Below are 21,097 nucleotides of genomic sequence, written 5' to 3'. Positions count from 1 at the left end.
GTCAAGAAACACCTCTACTTTTAATACCTTCAAAGTAAATGTAGGCCGTGGAAGATTACAGCCACTATCCTCTCTCCCAGAACTCATTCCCTTTCTTTCCAAAGTACCCAGTACGTCCGTGCAACAAACCAACAATTTACTCCTTAGTTCTGCTTCACAGACTTACTATAATCTCGTTATTGTTCAAAGATCTTTATGATGATTTATCATTAGCTAAAACAATACGGTGAGTTACACCACTGCAGATAAAACTAATTGCATCTAGTTCCATTGGCATTCATTTGAACATTTGAAATGATGACAGATTTCTTACAACTGGTTTTCAACATTTTATGACTAAGCAAGTAACTGCAGTACTGGTAAATGGTATCTGCATTAGTTTTAAATGAAATTAATGCAATTAGGGCTGGACAACGCAATCTTATTAAGAGTTTTGTGCATGAAGGCAAAAAGGAAATAGGCATTGCAAAATAGTGGTAACTCATGTACAGAAGGGTAACAAGACATACCAAATGTACAACAAAAATTAAAATCATATAAATGCCTCATGATATTTATGCTGCATGTAATACCGCTTAAGTCATCATCCGCAAACACCAAAACTCCCCACTGATGCCATTTGTCTAGCTCACTCAGTATAAAAACTACTAAACTCACCTCCCCACCCACCTCAGGACGTTATGACAGATCAGGGAATAAAATCTAAGACAACCAGAATATCATACATTAGAAAGGAATGCCTCTATGTCCTTTAATTGAAGCTATGTACTTCAACTGAAACCAGAAAACAGATTACACTGCTCTTTATCCTTAGTAGAGTATCTTCTTTCCTACTGTCATCAATAATGTACTTTATTGGACTTGCAGGAATAGAAACCTGCAAAATAAAAGTATATTTAAACTCAAACTCTTTATTATCTGACACAGAGAAACTAAGGTCAAGCATACAGGTAAGGAGAAGAACAAGAAACAAATAGTTAGAGTCCAGGAAAACACGGATTTAAGTTCCAAAGAATTAAGCAAAACCAGCTTGCTTACAACGGTATGAAGAATACAGACAAAATATGTTAATTAGAAAAATGAAGAGCAAATTAGACAAAATAACTGCATTCAAATGCATGTGATCTTGGCTTCTTTTTGTAAACAAGTCCCTGCAATTTCTCTACAACAGAAAATTAATCATAGGTCTAAAGCTCCAGAATATATATTTGCTTAAAGTGATGGACTAAGTTACAATTTCTCTTAAGAGGTACAACAATCACAACAGCAGAGAATTTCACTATAAAATATTTACCAACACACACTGCTGCTGGGACAGATTTGAAACACACAACTTTCTGAGCAGCGTATCACTTCGGAAGTCAAGCAGTTCAGATAACTAGCTTGAAGAATAGGATTCTCAACATAGTAGCAACTGAATCAGTTCCTAAACAGACTTAATTCAAAATGGAAACCGTTCAAATCTTGTATCTCAATATACAAGCTTAAAATTAGAAAGAAGACAGGAAACACAACACTGCGTGTTCACATACCCTTCACATACCCATACCCCGATGCCCCGATACCATAATGGACCAGAGATAACTCATCATCCCTACTGTCCTAGAGAAAGTTCTAACAGGACAGACCTTCCTAAATAGGTGCTTGCACATTTACTGTCATTCTGCCTCAGACACTGAGACCAGCACATGGGAAAGAACTTTGTTTCCCTGTGCTACCACAGAATGTGGGGATGATGGGGTAGGAGATGAAAAAAATTCCCAAGTGCCACCCAAAGCAGATGTAAAGGTACCAAGAACAAGCATTTGTGGACAGTAACATACTATGAAACACAAGTGAACAGTTCAGCAAAAATTTGTAAAGAATTTTATTTACTAAAAGACCTTCTAAATTGGTGTGGAAAATTACATGAGACTGTGGAGAAAAATATGTGCTGTTTATAGAGTCACACAACTTTATATTGCCAAATGGCTAAACAAAAGAAGGTGGAGGAGGAGAGGTGGGGGGGAGGTGGTGGATTTGGTGGGGTTGTTTTGCTGAGGTTGGGGGGGTTGTTTGTGGATTTTATTTGGGGCTTTTGGGTTTGTTTTGATTTTTACTTCACAGTCAGTCCTTGCCAAACAATCCAATGTAGGCGAGCATTTGTCTAATGAAAGAAGGAAGTATTTTTGCACTGTATTTTTAGGTGCATGAGTGAGTTTTATGTTCAGCAAGCTATAACGCTTTTTCCCAAAGGCTATCTTTCAAATTTTTAAACAGAAGATCCCAGAAACCATGAAATATCTGCTAAATGAGCTCTTCAGGCTTCTCATCTGTATGCTGTGGAATGCTGTTAGTTCACTTACAGTAAGAGAAAGCAACAAGTAGTGTACTGTAGTAGTAGCATATACTGATTCGATCAAACCTTGTCGCTGACTTTCTAACACTATCAATAAAAATCTGCAAAACGAAAGAGTGAGTTGTGGAACAGGTTTGTAAGCACTTATATTGGCACACAATACCCTTATCATATTTAGTTTTCTTCTTTTTCCAAATCCCTTAATGAGATCTATAAACCAGAAAAACACTCCATCTTTCTCTGTATCAGAAAAACTCTCCACAAATAGCTATATTTTTATTCTTAAAGTGAGATATGAAGCAATTAGGTCAATAAGTTTCATTTGCTTGTGCCCCAAAGTTTTGTAATAGTTACACAAACTTCTGTATTTATATAAAAGTTAGCAAACTACCTCTCCTTCTGGATTTCTCAAGACATTATATATATATATATTTATATATATATAAAAAACATTTTTTTTTCCTTTATTTGAGCTCATTCCTTCCTGTCAAGTATGTAGTTTGCTCAAAATCAGAAAGCCCCAAGACAGACATTTCCCATTTCCTCTTATAAATTATTCAGCCATGTAGCTTTATCTTTTTTTTCCAGTTTGCTTTTTCCCCCTCACTTCAATTACAGTTTACAATCACTATAATATACACTAATATTGCTTGCTCTTTTTTTAATGCCATTTCCTATATATTAAAAATAGCACTTTCCTGAATCTATTTAACACAGAGATAAGCCATGCTATTCAGGTAATTTTTTTATTAAAAATATGCCTTCAAATATTCCAGTGATTTACTAACAGGTAACTTCAAGGCATAGCTCCACGAGAGATCAACTGATTTAAACTGATGCCGCTACAAACCTAACCCTCTCAACCTTCCTTGAATGCATATTCCTTCTCCATGGCAATGGCATTTATCTGGCATTGATATTTTCTCTCAGGCAACCAAACTGGTAGGTAATTGTTTAATTGACTGTGGTGGGTTAGCCAGCAGGAGCAGCTCATTGAAGAGTACGAGCACCCAAAACAGTAACAGGGAGAAGGAAGGACTTGAAACTAGCTTAGCTAGGTTTAAACTGCTGTGGAAATACAATTTTTATTGTAGTAATATCTACCCCCTTACTGCATTCATAACATTTATTTATTATTAAAAAAATAGGTCCCTTGACAGAATTTTATAGTAAAGTCACCATCATTAAGACTCAAAGAAGTAATATTTTTTCCCTAAAAATAATATACATACATATCTAAGCAACATTGAAAGCACAATATTCTGGCTGTAAGCAACAAAGGCAGATTCAAAGATACATTTTTAAACAGAACACTATTTAAGAGAAGTTTTAGTAAGGAATAAAACAGTAACTGAAGAGTTTTTGAAGAAGATGATGCATCGCTTGTCACTCCAATCTCCTCTGTTAACATAATCTTAGATAATCCTTGTGCAAAATTCTTCCAAAAAACACAACTAGCAAGATAAAGTTGTAGAATACATGCTAAGCAAAAGTAGGTAACCTGAGTTGGTTTGCCCCTCTATTCCCCCTGGCGAGACCCTACCTGGAGTACTGCTTTCAGTGCTGGAGTCCTCAGTACAAGAAAAACACAGACCTGTTGGAGCACGTCCATGGGTCCAGATGGGATGCACCCGCGGGTGCTGAGGGAACTGGCAGAAGTCATTGCTAGACCGCTCTCCATCATCTTTACCAAGTCTTGGGAAACGGGAGAGGTGCCTGAGGACTGGAGGAAAGCAAATGTCACCCCAGTCTTCAAAAAGGGCAAGAAGGAGGACCCAGGTAACTATAGACCGGTCAGCCTCACCTCCATCCCTGGGAAAGTGATGGAGCACCTTATCCTTGGTGCCATCTTAAGGCATATCAAGGATAAGAGGGTTATGAGGGGCAGTCAACATGGCTTCACCAAGGGGAAATCATGCTTGACCAATCTCTTAGCCTTTTATGAGGAAATAACACGGTGGATGGATGATGGCAGAGCGGTGGATGTGGTCTACCTTGACTTCAGCAAAGCATTTGACACAGTCTCCCACAGCATCCTCACGGCTAAATTGAGGAAGTGTGGTCTGGATGATCAGGTAGTGAGGTGGACTGCGAACTGGCTGAAGGAGAGAAGCCAGAGAGTTGTAGTCTATGGGGCTGAGTCTAGTTGGAGGCCTGTAACTAGTGGAGTGCCTCAAGGGTCAGTACTGGGACCGGTATTATTTAATATATTCATCAATGATTTAGACGAGGGAATTGAGTGTACTATCAGCAAGTTTGCTGATGACACTAAGCTGGGAGGAGTGGCTGACACGCCAGAAGGCTGTGCTGCCATCCAGCGAGACCTGGACAGGCTGGAGAGTTGGGCAGGGAGTAACTTGGTGAAATATAACAAGGGAAAGTGTAGAGTCCTGCATCTGGGCAGGAACAACCCCAGGTTCCAGTATAGGGATTGGACTAGATGATCTTTTGAGGTCCCTTCCAATCTCTAGCATACTGTGATACTGTGATACTGTAACTGTTAGAAGTCAGATTTCAGAAGAGAAAGACACTTCCACAGTATACTGACAACACTGTTACATGTCACGGCATCAATATTCAGTTCCACTTATACAAAAGCATTTGTTACTAAGTCACAAACTAATACTATAAAGATTTGTATACAAGGGACAGAACTTTGTAAGGGTATGCAAATACGTATGAGGAATAAATGTCAAGACTAACATTAATAATCATTTGTTAGCATGCAAAAATAGCATCACCTTTCAAAAATAATACCAATGGCATGAATTATGCAATTGCTGTATTGATTAACTTTTCCTCAGATGTAGATCATAGCACATTCAAATGCAGCAGTAGGTAGAAATGGCATATCAAAAATCTTCTCTTTGTAGCAAAATGCTTAACAAAAGGATGCCTATACTGAAAATAACACCAAATTTGTCCCTTTCTACTGTATCCTAGTATTCCCAGCTTCCCACAACGGGAATTAAATTCCCTGAAATGTTTAGTGTATTCAAAATACAACAAACAAGTCATTGGAACTTAGGTTTCAAGAAGAATTAGGTTCCATGAAGAATTTATTTTCCTAAGGGAAATTATGTACAAGTCCTCTGTGACAATATTCCCCATCCTGAGAAAGCCATGACTACATCCATTAAGCCAATTCATTGGCTGGTGGTTGAGATGATTTAGTTAGATGCCATCTTAACAGTAGGTGTCTGGATTGAAGGGAGAGTCCCCTCTCTTTCCCTCCCCACTGTCTCTCAGTACCTAGCTGGTTTTCAACACATTTGTTAGGAAACTTTTCCACATTAACCAAGTAATACCCATGGGAGTTTGCCTCATTATTTCCCAATACAGCATTAACTTGCTAGTTTGATACCATCTATATCCTGATTATAACGTTAGCTATAAATGGGACCAGATGAGCTTGCTTTTTAAAGTCTTCTTTAAAGAGAGGTGTTAGCCAAGATCTTACAGTGTAAAGGTATGTAATCTTATCTTCAGGCATGCTGCCCTATCATAAACTGTAAGGAAATTCTCTGTTTACAGTGTATTAGCATTATGTAAACATCTTTTCTCAAAATATGATTTAGTTTAAGCAACAAGTCAATGTTATGACAAACTTTAACTGAGTTTGCACACACTACTGAATTTTTCCTTACACGTACACCATAACATACTAACAATTGCAGTAAACAGTTCATGCACAATAAGCACTGTTAAAATATAATGATGACACCAATCTCATTTGACAATTTACAGCCTTACAAAAACTGAAGTGGGAAACAGTTATATACACTAACAGCCACAAAACCTTAAAACATAACGTAGCTTTGGAAAAAGCAAGTTGAATAAAGACATGAGAACAGTTGAGAACCGCGATGATGAGAACTTCTAGGCTTTTAGTTACCAAATCTGCTGTCTTCACGGTAATTCTAGTCAAATAAATACTTAGAAACCAATTTACTACCTAGCTGTTTCTTACTCAGGAATAATTCAGACTGGGTTTTTAAGATGATCAAAACATCCTTTAAGAAGATTCTAACTACCTGTCTTTAGTCAATCCTTTAGAGTCACAACACAGAGAACATACTCAAACATAACTGAAATATTTCAGAAGACTGAAGTATAAGCACAGTATCATACACACAGAATCAGACTGAAATTATCTATTTGCAATCATACTTTTCAAAAACAAGCACACCCAGTTTTCTCTTATGGCTCTCAGCAGGAGTTAAACTCAAGGTTTAGAACCATTCTATGTTTCATACAAAGGGTAAGCTCTACTGCATGACACTGTATATTTACAGGCTCAGCAGGAAAAAAAAAAAATCAGGTAGTGGGAAGTTCTGGTAATTTGACAATTTCCATATATAAGAAACTTCAAAATGTTTTGATTAGAATAACAAAACCTTCATGACATCATTCCAAAATGAAACAGAACAGCCAGAACCCTCTGTAACCAACAACAGTCAAAGGAGTCTCCCACCAGGTGAGGTTCCTGCAGGAGGTTCCAGGGTCCTGGCTGAACGGCAGAACCCTGGCTGAATGGCAGAAATACTGGCACTGACCTCAGAAGCTCATCAGGAGAAATGAACAAGAGAAAAAGAAATCAAATGATCAATACATCCATACTCAATACATGAATTTATGACTTTAAACTCCTTCCCCTCAACCAGAGATGGAAACTGCAATCAAATCAGAGTTCTGCAAGACCCTGCAGAATGAACAAAATTAACAGCAACTAATTTTTGAAAGCAAACATGGGTTAGAATTGCAATGAGAAATTCTGCAAAGAAACAGAAAACAGGCCTTCAATAAAGGTCACAATCAATCGTTATGCAAATTAAAATATTTTAAAATTAAAAGCAATCATTGAACAACTACAACTACCTGCCAGTGAAAGCAACATTCACCTTACAGAATAAACCCACAATTAGCTGAAATATGCAAAAAAAATACAGTTGAAAGTAAGAAGAATTTTTACCTCCTCCCCATATTTTTTCATTATAGGGTGGGGGCCAAAAACAGTTTAAAAAATCTACAATTGAAAGCTTAGGCACCAATGTCTCCTTTTCTCCCCATTCGCTCAAATGACAAACATTTCAGAAGTGTAACGGCAGCAGTTTTGTTTTGAATGAAGCTTTTGTATAATTCTAGATGCAAACAAAGCAGGTCCCACCAACATTAATAACAGCAGAAACTCAGTTTGACATAATATTCTTGGTAAGAAAACAGCCAGTGCTCACACATTTTAAGCCTCTGGGTTCTAAGTTAAACAGAGGAAAGAGATTCATCATGTCAAGAAACTCAGACTTACCTGAATTGAAACCTTTTTACTGTCAACTGCATTGACCTGCAACAGTGGACAGTTCTGACCTGTTCTTAACTATACAGTCTTCAGCACAGGCAGTTTTAAAATGCTAAGTGGTATCTGCATGAGAAGATCTGAGTTCTTAAGACTCCATTCAAAACAAAAAGCCATGGTCTAAAGGAACCCAAAGCGTTCGTAATACTATTAGACATATATAATTTTGTCCAAGTAACAAAACTCAAATTATAAACCATAAATCTCAGTTTGCAAACAAACTGGGTGTCCCAAGCACAGAAGAGCTAGACGTGGGGAGCAGAAAAACAACTCTCAAAAAAAATGTCACAACTATTGGATCAGTAAGACTGCTGCATAAGACATGCAGCATATTAAGAAGTCATTAAATACCAGTGTAAGCTAGAATCAACTTTTAAGTTATCTATTACCTATTATCTTGTTCCAAAAAGTTTTAAGTCTTCCCTTTACCCCCCACTAAATATCGTAAGCCAAGGTAAACTAATTTACCTAACAGACTAATACAATGGGTCTTCTGAACTAAAGATTTCAGTAGACAAGTCCTTGCCTGGAGTTGTAGACAGGTATAATGAATCTACCACAATGACCTACTATAAGGAATCAGTAATTTCGTATATGAATAAACAAGTTACTTTAGCAGTTCGTGTGAATACCTGAGAGGTTCAATGTTCTGGCAGTGATTTTATTTATTTATTAAAAGGAAAAGGCATGTGCTAATGAATATGATTAGAACTCTGCTTATCAATCTCTGTCAAAAGCAAGACCATTTACTTTGGGTGACTGCCATATTTATTTCCCTCCACACAGGTTTTTTAATAAAGAATAAGGTTCTTGTATGGTGTCCCTTAAGACCTGTGAAATATTGCAACAGAACAGCAGACTTATGTACATTTTTAGCACCATCTCATAAATCCCTTTGGCTATGTTTCTCTTCTGTAAGCAAGACAAAGACCAGTTTACATTGTAAGAGAGTTTAAATCCAAAGCCTGAAGACCTCCCACAATATAATATGCTGCTTTATATGAGCATAAAATATTTAAACAGGTTCACTGTTTTATTCACTAAAGAATACATACAGGGAGGAAAAACCCCAAGAAACAAGCTACCCCCTGTAATTCAGAGGTGATTGCACAGCGTAAAGATAACTGCCTTGGCCTATGACACATCTGAACCCTCAATATTAAATCTTGCTTTACTGAAAGAAGATGTTAAGGGTCACTGACTCTATCTGGAGACTCTTTCATCAATGGTTTTGGTTCAAAATAACTACTCTCGCCAAATAGCAATTTTCTTCTAAATTTACAATCTTCAGACCACTCATCTAGAAACATCCTGTCATCACATATTGCACCTGCAAGGGTTAATCACCAAATGGAAGGGTACTTCAAGCAAGGATCAGAAAGCCACGACTGCTGGGCTTTAATCCCCCACCTTGCTACCAATTTTCTCCATGGCCTTTGGTAAACACAATCTCACTGTGAAAGTTTATGCATCTACAAAAAAATGGGGTATATTTAGCTTTACGACCCTAAAGATGTAACTGCAAGACTATGTTCACAATGCCATATAAAATGCGCTTTAAAAGATTTCAAAAAAAAAAAACTCACTGACCAACCTTAGTTGTTCACAGATCACCAATTGTTTAAAACTAAATTTCAACATTTTTGTTGGTTTTATTTCTAGAATCAAAATTACTTTTTATTTCTACTTATTACAAAATATTTCCTGCATACTCCACAGATGAGCAGATTTGTTTATATATACAAATGCGGTATTAAAGACTTGACTAAGACTACCACTTAATTTCACAAAGGACGTGTGGAAAAAAAAAAACCACCACCAATAAAAACACCACCCATAGTAGCAGTAAGTTTCCTTCAGTAAAAAACTCATTTTTATCAACAACTTGAGAGTAGAAATAAGAAATATCCTACACGAGGCACTCTTCAGGAGTCTATGCTATACGAACCAACATCATTACTGAGGCAGAGAACTTGGTCTACAAACACGGCAATCCTTATTTTACAAAAATCTGGACCTCAGATAAATTTAAGGATCAAATTTAATGCCTGTATAGCTGGGATTTACAAGTGTGTTATTTTGTAACTTCTCTTTGAAGATGAGTCTTGCTCATCTCAAGTTGCCAAGTTTCACATATTTCACATCTTACAAACTCAGTCTGGCTGAAAAAAAATAATGAAGTAATGCTCTGTGCATGCAAAAGGATTAAAATTTGGCATGACTAAAGTGAACAGCAGCTAACAATCTTCTAAAGCATTTCACACTGAGAAGTTCATTAGAGACTGTAGTGATAGGACAAGGGGTAACGGGTTAAAACTTAAACAGGGGAAGTTTAGGTTGGATATAAGCAGGAAATTCCTTCCTGTTAGGGTGGTGAGGCAGTGGAATGGGTTGCCCAGGGAGGTTGTGAATGCTCCATCCCTGGCAGTGTTCAAGGCCAGGCTGGACGAGGCCTTGGTATGATTTAGCGTAAGGTGTCCCTGCCCACGGCAGGGGGTTGGAACTAGATGATCTTAAGGTCCTTTACAACACTAACTACTCTATGATTCTATGATACTTTACAAAAATGAACTTGTATGAAAAATCCACTGCTATGAGGCCCATACAGAAGTACCACAAAATTTGAGTTCTTCAACATATAACAGCCTAGGTCTTCACAACTTTTAAAAAAATCTGATATGCATAACATAATTTGAGTGCTTTGAATAAGTAAGTTTGATATATCACTAAAGACGAATAGTAACACATCCCCAGAAGTGATCAGCATTAGTAAAAGATAAATGTACAAAGAATGTGTTATATGATCTCTACTCCTCTCATAATTTCCAAGTTTCACAATTCTCATAGCATCAGTAACCAAAGCATCAAAACTGTCTTAATGTGTGCAGAAAACCCTTTGTTCTCTAAACTAAGAGGTTCTGCTTTGATGTACAATTCTTTATGTATGCCAAATATGCTCAAAGCAAGAAGCACTTCAAGCCACGCTATACGGGTTACACAATTAACATCAGAATCCCTTACATCAGGATGAGAGAAAAAGGGCTGGCAACTCATTTTGAAATCTATGCCCAGCACATCCTCTGAATTATTTTATTTTTTTACAAATAAAAATATATTACCATCCAGAAGTCATGGTCACGACGAGAGCTGCTCCCTGAGCATAACATCAAACAGGGCTAACAACTCGCAAGAACTGAATGGTCCAGAAAAGAGCAGAAGGGTCAGTAATACTCAGCTCAGTGACAGATTATTGGCAAAGAACAGCAGCTTGGAAACTAGAGCACAACTCCCTAAGAATCACAGGATGGTTTGGGTTGGAAAGGACCTTAAGATCACTTAGTTCCAACCCCCCTGATATGTGCAGGGATACCTCCCACTAGACCAGGCTGTTCAAGGCCCTCTCCAACCTGTCCTTGAGATGTTAAACAGCATTTGTTTAACCGAAAGGCAAGAAAAAAAAAGGCAACTAAGCTAAGTGGTACATCTTCAGCAATCCTGTCTCTCTCAGAGAATTGCTTCTGGTCAGTGGACACATCGCAGCTCAAGCCACAGCTACACAACTGCTAAGTAAGCATTTTAAGGAAAAGACAAGCAGCTTAAAAAAAATCCACATAAGAAACAACAGCAATATAAAACAAGGCCAAACAAACAAAAATCCACAATGTTTAAAAATCCCTAACAGCTGCTTTATTCAACATAGGAAACGTTCACACATCCCCAATTCTGTATCATTTAAGGGGTTTTGATACTCCAGTTAAGCAGCTTTGGGAGAATCTCAAGTGATGTTTATTCAGCACTCCAAAGAATGACAGGGGGAACAAAAATGGAAAGAGTTAAGATATGAGAAACTACTTTTTGACAGTTAAGTTGCCAAAAATCGAAGCAGGAAAGCATGAAGGATTAATGCTAAACAGGAACTGCTGAACACCGCATTGAAAACAACTTCTTACAGCACATGTTTAGCCGCTGAATGAGTTTTTGAAAATACTCAAGAAAACTGATTATTTATGTCAATAAAAGAGCTATTCTTTTTAGAATTTATAGTTATGGTACTGCCTGTGAAAACTCATTAACTTTACAAATCTCCTGAGTGTCTTTAGCTTCACAAATCTAACTTTGTACTATATTTTAGCCATGTTCCATGCAATTTTTTAAAATGTTCTTCTGGTTAAAATAATCTTGTATTTCCTTTTAGCACTTAAAAAAAATAAATTTATATATACTCCAGAAAAACTTAACCCAAATAACCTTCATCGTATCCAAAGAGAAAGCATTTTCACATGTAATCATTTTTAATCTCATGTTTTATACTGTAAATGTCTTTGAAATAGAAAGTAATCAGTATTTTCACCACCAGAGATGACACATACTAAATACTATACTTCAGTTTCCTCTGTTGAGATCCCTTACACCGCTCAATAGTGAGCAATATGCACAAAATCATAATTAAGTTTATTACAAAGCATGTAATGCTACAAGTGCTTAGCAGTTTGATCACTGGATTTTTACATCCAAGGCTATTCACTATTCCTGTACTCTTCAGTACAATCAGACTTCTGACATACTAATGAATATTTATATAAGAAATCAGGAGGTCTTCATTCAATTGCAAATACATTCCCATACTCTCAACTGAACCAAGTACCTTTACAGGTTCTTCCACAGTGTTACTGCAGTTATTGCAGTTTCAGAATATTTACATATTCTGAAATATCAAGACTCAGATAGGACTATCACTGGTTACACAATACATTTTTAAAGCCTTCAGGAAAACAAGCGGACATTTTATCCTCACATTTTAAATGGAAAAAATCAGAATGCATTTAAGGCAATCTTTTTGACCACTGGGTGCCACTCTTGTTCTGTGTGAAAGAAACGGCCTGGCATTAATTGTCTTCGCCATCTTTCCACCCCCCCACCACACAGTTTTAATTAATTCTGATTCTTCTGAAGTGGAAGGAAAAGACGAAAGAATTTTGACACTACTTTCCAAAATCCTTTACTATTGTTTCCAGCCCCAAGAATGCAATTTTGAGAGAAACCTAGTGCACAAAGACCCTTATGGTATATGAAGGATTTTTTAAATGGTGAGGTTATGTCTAAATCACCACATCCAAAGGAATAGGGATCTGCTGTAATTGCTTAGTGCTGTATTGTCATGGCTACTAACAGCTTCATACTGAGTCTGCAAGGCCTCAAGACTGAGGATGTAAGCAAGCGTAAGTTAAGTTTGCTGTCCAAGCTTTTCCTGACCTGCCTGAAATCTTTTATTTTTTAACTTGGTGCAGGTTTAACAGTAATTTTTATAACTGACCAGGTGTCTATAACTAACTTGGTTTACTTCTGTTGATCTCTGTATGGTACAACCATAGTTTTACACAAACAAGGAGTTATTCTATGTAGAATGAGATATTTATGACTAACACCATGAGGCAGTGTATAGAAATACAGGCCTGGTATAATAGCAGACACCTTGAGAAGTGGAAACACAGGATACGGCATACAAAAGTACAGTCATTTGTAGATAAGCTGTTAAAATTTCAGTTATATTAACAACAAATTCTTGTTTGAATGGTTAGGGTAGTTTCATCCTTGTCCATAAATTTTGAGTGTAACACTTCTGTGCACTTCATCTATCACATCAAATAATCATTGCGGGCATGCATACATTAGAGCCCTACTGTTCAACACCATTCCTTACATTTCATAGATGAGAACATGAGGTACAGACTAAGAAGTGCTCACAGGAACTAATAAAATGTAGGATGGAAATATGTGCTCATCAGTCCAGCTGAGAAAATGAGAAGGTAGAACAAGGCTATGGTAAACTTCATAATCCCATTATCCACTCCACCTGCATTTAAAAAGGTGCAGGTATCCTTCCACTGTACTGGGGCCCCAAGGTACTGCAGTCACAGAAGCAAATATTAGACCAAAAAATTCTCAGAAGTCATATAAAAAGTGTGTCTGATCAGGGAAATGCACCACATTATTTAAAGACCCAGGCTAACAACCCAAAGTTGCTATCATTATGCCTCCTTATCCTATCCTCCTATCCTATCCTTACTAAACAAATACTAAAATACAGACTTTCATGTGATACCATTTATTTAATCTGCAGGTCAAACAATACAACTAGAAACCACTTTTCCACTATAGGCTTTTACTTCAACAGATGACCTTTCCCACATCCCTGCCATTTTACTCTTCTTCTCTACAAGCTGTTTTGATAACAAAGAAAAATTACCTAAATAGTCCCAGTCTACGCACAACAGTACTATAAAGTCTTGTAAAATACCTGTATTCAGGGTGCCGACTTAGAGGATGATCATCCCTTGGCCACCTGTATCCTGATTCATCCTGGAAAATATACATGCAAAACAACTGTGTGACATGTATCTTAATATCAGATGTCAGGTACAGCCAAATGGTACTTATTTACTGCAAAACCAAAGCATTTAATGAGCTAAAAGAAAGTATTAGTCATTAACAATAAAATTCCTCTCTACCCCATTCCTCCTATTTTCTTTCTTTATCGATACTTGATGAGAACAACTTTGCAATGCTGTACAAAACAAAAACTACAAAAACTTCCAACTGCATACATAGGAATATAATAAATATATAGACATAGGAATACATAGAAACATATGCATATTTTTTAAATAAAAATTTCCTTACTGAAATGTAAATTATCACTAACATTTTGAAATCACAGAATTTCAAAGAGCTGGACTGAAGGAAGCAACAGAAATGACCTCTCAAAGGGACCATAAATTTTGTACTTAACTGTAGTTAATGAGGATAAAAAAAAGCGTTCAGCATCATGCCAGAATTATTGAAAGTGAACAACTGTGTGAATTAGAAGGACAGGGACACAATATTCAGCAAGTTGAGTGTGCAAGGACTTGTTAAATAGAAAGACTTTCCAATCATTCCTTTATTTGTCCAGGTAACTTTGCACTGCATTACTGACAGGACTTCCTGACATTTCGTTTTCCCAGTTCAGGCTCTGAGCTTCCCACAGAGTGAGACAAGGGCTCTTTTCTAAGTCAATAAAGTAGCTAGGAATCACAAGAAGCAGCAAACAGGAATTACCATACAATCACAAGAATTTTAGAAGTACAGTAACTGCAAAAAAGCACCAAGTATCAAAACCCGGATGTTTTTTCTATTAATTCTAATACGGTTTATGAGAACAGTAGTAACATCAATGCTCTGTCTGAAACAGTATTTTAACTGTTCCATATTCAAGCATTAACAAGAAGACAAATATCATAAACATGCAAGAAAAATCACCTTACGTACACCTCGATGTGGAGGGCCACTTCTTCGCTCATGGCCAAAACTGCGACCCTCTTCATAGTCTCTGTACTCAGCATGACCGTAATCATTATACCGACTGTAATTCCCTTCTCCAGGTCTTTCAAGCAGTGGTGGTTTCTTGGGCCCAACGTTTACTACTCTATGGTAATTATCCTAAATCGCAAACCAAACAAAATCATATTGCTTTTTATGGCTGGAGATCTGTAGTGAATGCGCAAAAGTAAAAACAAAATGTTATTTCCAAATATAGCACTATAATGATCTTGAAGCTGAAATAGCACAGGGGAGCAAGCAACATTAAAAATCATGCCAGTCTGGTGGTGGAATAATTAAATCTAATTGGAGAGCATTCAGATGTAATCCTAAAGCATTAAAAATTTCATTACAGAGGGCAAATGGTTTAAGTTTCTTTTCAAAGTTTAAAGCAGTAGCATCAGCTAATTTATTTTTCTAATCATTAGCTACATACGCTCCTCAGGGCCTTTTACATTAACTTAGGAATTCACTAGAAAGTACACCTGTAATGCCTGCAAAACAAAGAACCTGTTAAAAGTACTAACAATTTTCTTAATGTCAATAACATCCTCCACGCTATGGAGATTATAGAGAAGACAGTCCTTGCTTCACATTTACATGCTAACCTCAGTAGATAAGCACTTTCTCAACGCAATGTAGTAGGCGATCTGGTTCAAGTGACAAAGTTTTAACACTCAGTTTTTCTTTTAATGCAAGTCTTGTATAGCTTTTTGCTAGAATGCAAAATTAATTTATTGCATTTCCTTCAAATAAGATGTCATACACCATTTACCAATCATAGAAATCATACAATGCTTAGGGTTGGAATAATCATCTAGTTCCAACTCCTCTGCCATGGACAGGGACGCCTCACACTAGACCATGTCACCCAAGGCTCTGTCCAACCTGGCCCTGAATACTGGCAGGGATGGGGCATTTACCACTTCGTTGGGCAACCTCTTCCAGTGCCTCAACACCCTTAAAGAACTTCTTCCTTATATCTAACCTGAACTTCGCCTCTGTGAGTTTAATTAAACACAAATTGCACAGTTGCAAAAGAAACAAATTGAATTTTCTGGAACCAAATATTATACAAGCCAACTGCAAATAAAACATAAACAAAAACATGAATGTAAGATCTTATGTTTAATGTCTTTTTCCTCTAGTAAGATAATTTTTCTATGGCCCTTAAAAACAAAAGCTATAAATGCAGATGCATGAACTAACATGTGCAATTTGGATGGGGAGAAAGATACTTAAACTATTTTTTCTTTTTTTAACAGTGAAAGTCAAACTCTAATGCACCAAAGGTTTTTGTAGAAAAAGACATGAAATTCACAAACTACTAAATAGCATCATGCAAAAATTAGTTAGCTCTGAGTTCAGAGACCATCCCAACAAATTCACTAGAGGGCAATCCAAAGCCAGCCTACAGACGTTCTGATGCAAAGTACAGATTAGACACATTCATATGCAGCCACACTGCTTCATCTACCCTTGCCTCACTGAACATCCTCCATGTGTGTATTTTTTCTTAGTTTAGTGTCTCACAAAGAAGACATTCTCTGAAGTTAAAATTCAGATGCTCCATGCTTAAACGTTACCCAGAAGTCCCCATCACATAACTATACTGACATACAAAAGGCTAGTTACATGAAACCCCAAGGTGTACCCACTTACAGTTACTTGTGCTAAGCGCTTGCAATTTCATGCTGTTTAGCAGGATCTGAAAGCATGTGTTTCAAGTATAATCGATACTTGATATATAATTAGCACCCAGATTAGATTAGGACAACTCTCTTGCTCTCTCAAGTAAGATACCTCATTCTGTACCATTGTAATGCCCCAGGTCCAACATACTAACCTATCAGCAAATGCTAAGCACGTTCACACACTGAATAGATTAATTCCTCTTTACTTGTCTAGTCAAAATTAAGTCAGAGCTCTATACATGGACACAGATAAAATGGTACAGGCTTACAAGGACAGAAACTGCCTGCCAAATATTTTGAATCAGCAGAGCTGTATGAGAAGGAGCTTCATATCCACCTTTCAATAAAGCAGAGTGACACCACATCTTGGTTTGCCCATCTACTGAGGGTATAGTTTTGGTGCAGATGGATGGCACTGATAGTGATAAATGAGTGTATTCAGCTAGTCCCTCCATCCCCAGTTCCAAATGCATGTACTATAAAGTTAACATTGAACTATTGAGTTAATTCTCCCATCAAAATGAGCTTATAACATATTTTAAATTGTGAATTTTCATAACGTATATGCCATCATTATTCTCTGGACAGCTTGGAAGACTGCAAGAACTTAGAAATGTCACTGGTGCAGTGGTTAAATTAAATTATCAATGTGTTAGTCAAGTCAAACATTGATTATAAAAAAAAAATCTGTGAAAATATATTCTGTCTTTCCTTACATCCTATTGCTGATGATAAATATTTTGGAAAAGCAGCTAAATCCCCTATGCAAACTTATCTGATTTCCAGTTTGCTGAAAATGCAGAAATGTTGTTGTTGCCTGTAAAGAGAGTTAAAAACATCACAGAGAGGCTAAACACTAATACACTCAATAGAGAAGACTACATAATTAGTTACCAAGTTACCAACACTGGCATGCTTCCAAAACAACAAGCTGAATGTATGGTAGAGGGAACCCAGAAAGTATGCTAAATCAGCTGTGCTATTATTCCAACATTCAGAATTAAAAGAAAAGCCAGGAAATAGGCAGAGGTATCTGAAATTTTACTTTGCCAAATGTACATTGCACAGCATGCAAAGAGAAATACCAAAAAGTACTTTTAATGATCTATTTAAGGTGTAATAGCTCAAAAAAAATAAATCACTCAATGCTGGCACACTAAACCCTGGGATTTTCTAAAAGCATTCTAAAGTTATTCTACAGCACAGCAAGCACAGCTTCTGTAGTTGCTTTTACAAACATAACATAAAGTAGAAGTCTCCATGCCTATAAAGTAGATTTCCATCAACTCTCTTCTTGATAAGCATTTCCCTTATGATGCTCTAAAACACAATTTCTTTAGCAAGGGTATATTTTCAACATTTATTATAAACACTTCCTTCTGTACTTTAAGCATCATAATAAAAACTGCATCAGTGACAACAACAATACTGAACGTAGGCAGTCTACCATCTCACAGCACTTGAAAGACTTATTAACATAAATAAAAAGTCTAGGGAAAAATACAACATAGTATGGCCTTTGGTCCTCCAGAAGTTATTAAAAATCCTGTCTTTAATAACTGAAAGAATTACACATACAAAAAAAATCAATACATATATTCTAAAACATTTTCAACAGATTTGGAAAAAAAAGAAAAATCCCCCAAACCAAACAGACAAGTTTAACTTTGTAGGAAACCTATTACCTCTGTGTAAATGCATTTGCTAGATTGTTGGCTTAAATGAATGAAAAAAGAACGGATCTTGGGGTATACCAGGAACTTAAATATGCACATAAATCCAGCCCTTATGGTACAAGCCATGGTATAAAGATATGGTATAATGCTAAAGAAAAATGCTGCAGACTTACATTAGGATGCATCCTTGGAGGCAGACGTTCTCTTGGAACTCTTTCATAGTCATATCGCCCTTCAGACCACATTTCATCTCTTCGATATGACACTAAAGACAATAAAAATCCAATTAGCCAAAACCAGACTCATAATGAGCAGAAGAAAGGATAGTAAGCACAGAAATAAAGGTTCCTGGACTTCTCCCAGTATAATGTATTATTCACAAGCCCTGTACATAAACTTATTTTTCTAATTAACACTTTTAAAAGTGAGTCTATCTATTTACAGAAACTAATGAACTCACAGTACGTTCAAGAACAACCGAAAAACTGGAAATTAGTGTGATATAATCATGATAATTACAGGACTTAGGTACTATAAACAGCTCTATTGAAATATATGCACATTGCAAATACCAGGTGTACATATAAATTCATACACACATACCTTATAGCAATTTTGATATTGCTCTGCTAAAAATAGAGGACTTCTTTTTAGAAAGAGTTCAATTCCTATTTATTAGATTGAAGAATATCTACATTTTTATATAATATAATAACTTCAAATTATTTCATCATCTCAACCATCTGGACAGTGGTTAAAACACATCATCCAGTTAGTACAGAGCTCCATGTTTTAAATACATAAATGAAATGCATTCTTCACATGCAGATTTTTCCTGTTTTAAATTGGGAGCCAGCAGAACACAAAAATTCCTCTTTCCAGAAAAAGGTGTCTTTCAAAGTCAAGATAAGTAACTAAATACAGGTGGAAAAGAACCATTGCCATAAGAGATTCTAGTCATGCTCTGTTAGACAACACAAACTTGAATCATAGAATCATAGAATAGTTAGGGTTGGAAAGGACCTTAAGATCATCTAGTTCCAACCCCCCTGCCATGGGCAGGGACACCTCACACTAGACCATGTCACCCAAGGTTTTGTCCAGCCTGGCCTTGAACACTGCCAGGGATGAAGCATTCACAGCCTCCCTGGGAGACCTGACATCTTTCTGATTATTAAAAAGGTGACAAATTATATACCATACATCACTGAAAATAGGAAAGAAATTGCTAGAACTATATTTTTTGAAGTTTCCCTTCACAAAGGCAGTTCTAGGTATTAAAAATGATCAGTAAGAAAAAGAAACAGCAGGGCACATTCAGAAAGAGAAATAACATTATCTACTTTCACAGAAAAAAACGCCACTGGATATTGACTTACGAGGTTATATAAAAATGTTACTGCAGATGTTAAGAATCAACATGACACAAGGGTTTCTTTACTGTCAACAGAAGTAGCACTACCTCAGATATGTATTTTTGTGAGGGGGCAAAAAACCCCAAAACCCAAACCAAACCAAACCCCTCACATACTTACTTTTCTCTCAGTTTTAGTAACTCTGCTTCTGAATATCCATTCAATTATCTACAAACAATAAGAAAAGTTAGCAAAATATGCATATATATTCATAACTGCATATTTTTAAGTAAACCAGGCATTTAAAATCAAAATCTTTCAACTGCCCCTCATGATCTGTCTGAATTAGTACACAGTAACTCACTACACTCAACTAACAAAGGATATGAACTACTCAGCTGAACTCACAATATCAAAAATCTCACCATGACAAATTGTTATAGATACAGTATTTTCCTAATAAATTCCAGAGTTTTCTCTCCCTTTTATCATCTTTTAGTCACTACCTCAAGTCTCAGTTTTCCTTCCATTTGTTAGCAAAAGCTTTCGGAAAACACTGTAACTGCTTTCTTAAAAACACTCACAAAACAAGTAACATATTCACTTCATATTAACTTAACTATCTTTGAGTATCATTAAGGACAATAAAATAAGACTCAGCTGCATGTGATGAGAGGCTAATGAAAAGTCTTAAGAGAAGCTTTTCCTTTGGTAACAGTAAATTCTGATGAAGTAGCTTTTTCCTCAACTGTTGTAAGCCTTCATGATCAGAGATTTTGACCCTACCAGTGGTATAAATGAACCAGAGTACCTTCTTAAAACATTGTTCCATTTTATAACAGTCTTGACCTAAGTATGTTCCATAACCAAGATACCGCACTAGTCTGATGTAGCCATGGGTCTATAAATCAAAAACTGACTAAACCAGTTGAGTTTGGTTGATCCTGGTTTTGGTAGGATAAGAGCTAGAGGGTCTGCTGTCCCTGCCCTCTCTAGTAATTCTGAAACCACTGGTCATATTGCTATATTTGTTGGTCAGGCATATCCATCAGAAGCACCTTCCTGACACTTTCACAGTAAATGCCTCAACTTTTTTTCATTTAGCTTTTGTGAAAGTCTTAAAAATTCACATCAAGGGCTACATGTGCATTAACTGTTCTTAGGCCAACCCTGTGCCCCCCTCCTACATCACCAGAAGCGATGTGGGATATGGGGTGATATCACCCATATCACTCTATCCGCTTCCACACTGTCCCCACAGTCCTCTTTTCTTTGTACCTAGAATAGCACCTGGAAACTCCTGTGTGTTACATGTACCAGGG

General features: G+C 36.7%; 1 protein-coding gene across 2 annotated transcripts in view; it reads right to left on the bottom strand.

Annotated features, from left to right (window-relative positions):
- PPHLN1 (periphilin 1) overlaps positions 1 to 21,097 on the bottom strand; it is a 73,327-nt gene that overhangs the window by 47,927 nt on the left and 4,303 nt on the right. The window contains exons 2-5 of one of the 2 annotated variants that reach the window (XM_062612360.1): positions 19,956 to 20,003; positions 18,594 to 18,685; positions 14,991 to 15,170; positions 13,990 to 14,051 (exon numbers count right to left, since the gene is read on the bottom strand). In XM_062612360.1, coding sequence (XP_062468344.1) covers positions 13,990 to 14,051; positions 14,991 to 15,170; positions 18,594 to 18,685; position 19,956 — 335 coding nt within the window. In that variant the 5' untranslated portion in view covers positions 19,957 to 20,003. The remainder of the gene's footprint in view (positions 1 to 13,989; positions 14,052 to 14,990; positions 15,171 to 18,593; positions 18,686 to 19,955; positions 20,004 to 21,097) is intronic. The other variant, XM_062612370.1, reaches the window with a different exon arrangement.

This window comes from Pezoporus occidentalis, unplaced genomic scaffold (assembly GCF_034315485.1).
Source record: "Pezoporus occidentalis ecotype Australia unplaced genomic scaffold, CSIRO_AGI_Poc_V1 ctg100, whole genome shotgun sequence".
NCBI lineage: Eukaryota > Metazoa > Chordata > Aves > Psittaciformes > Psittacidae > Pezoporus > Pezoporus occidentalis.
This window is presented reverse-complemented; position numbering and strand designations above follow the sequence as displayed.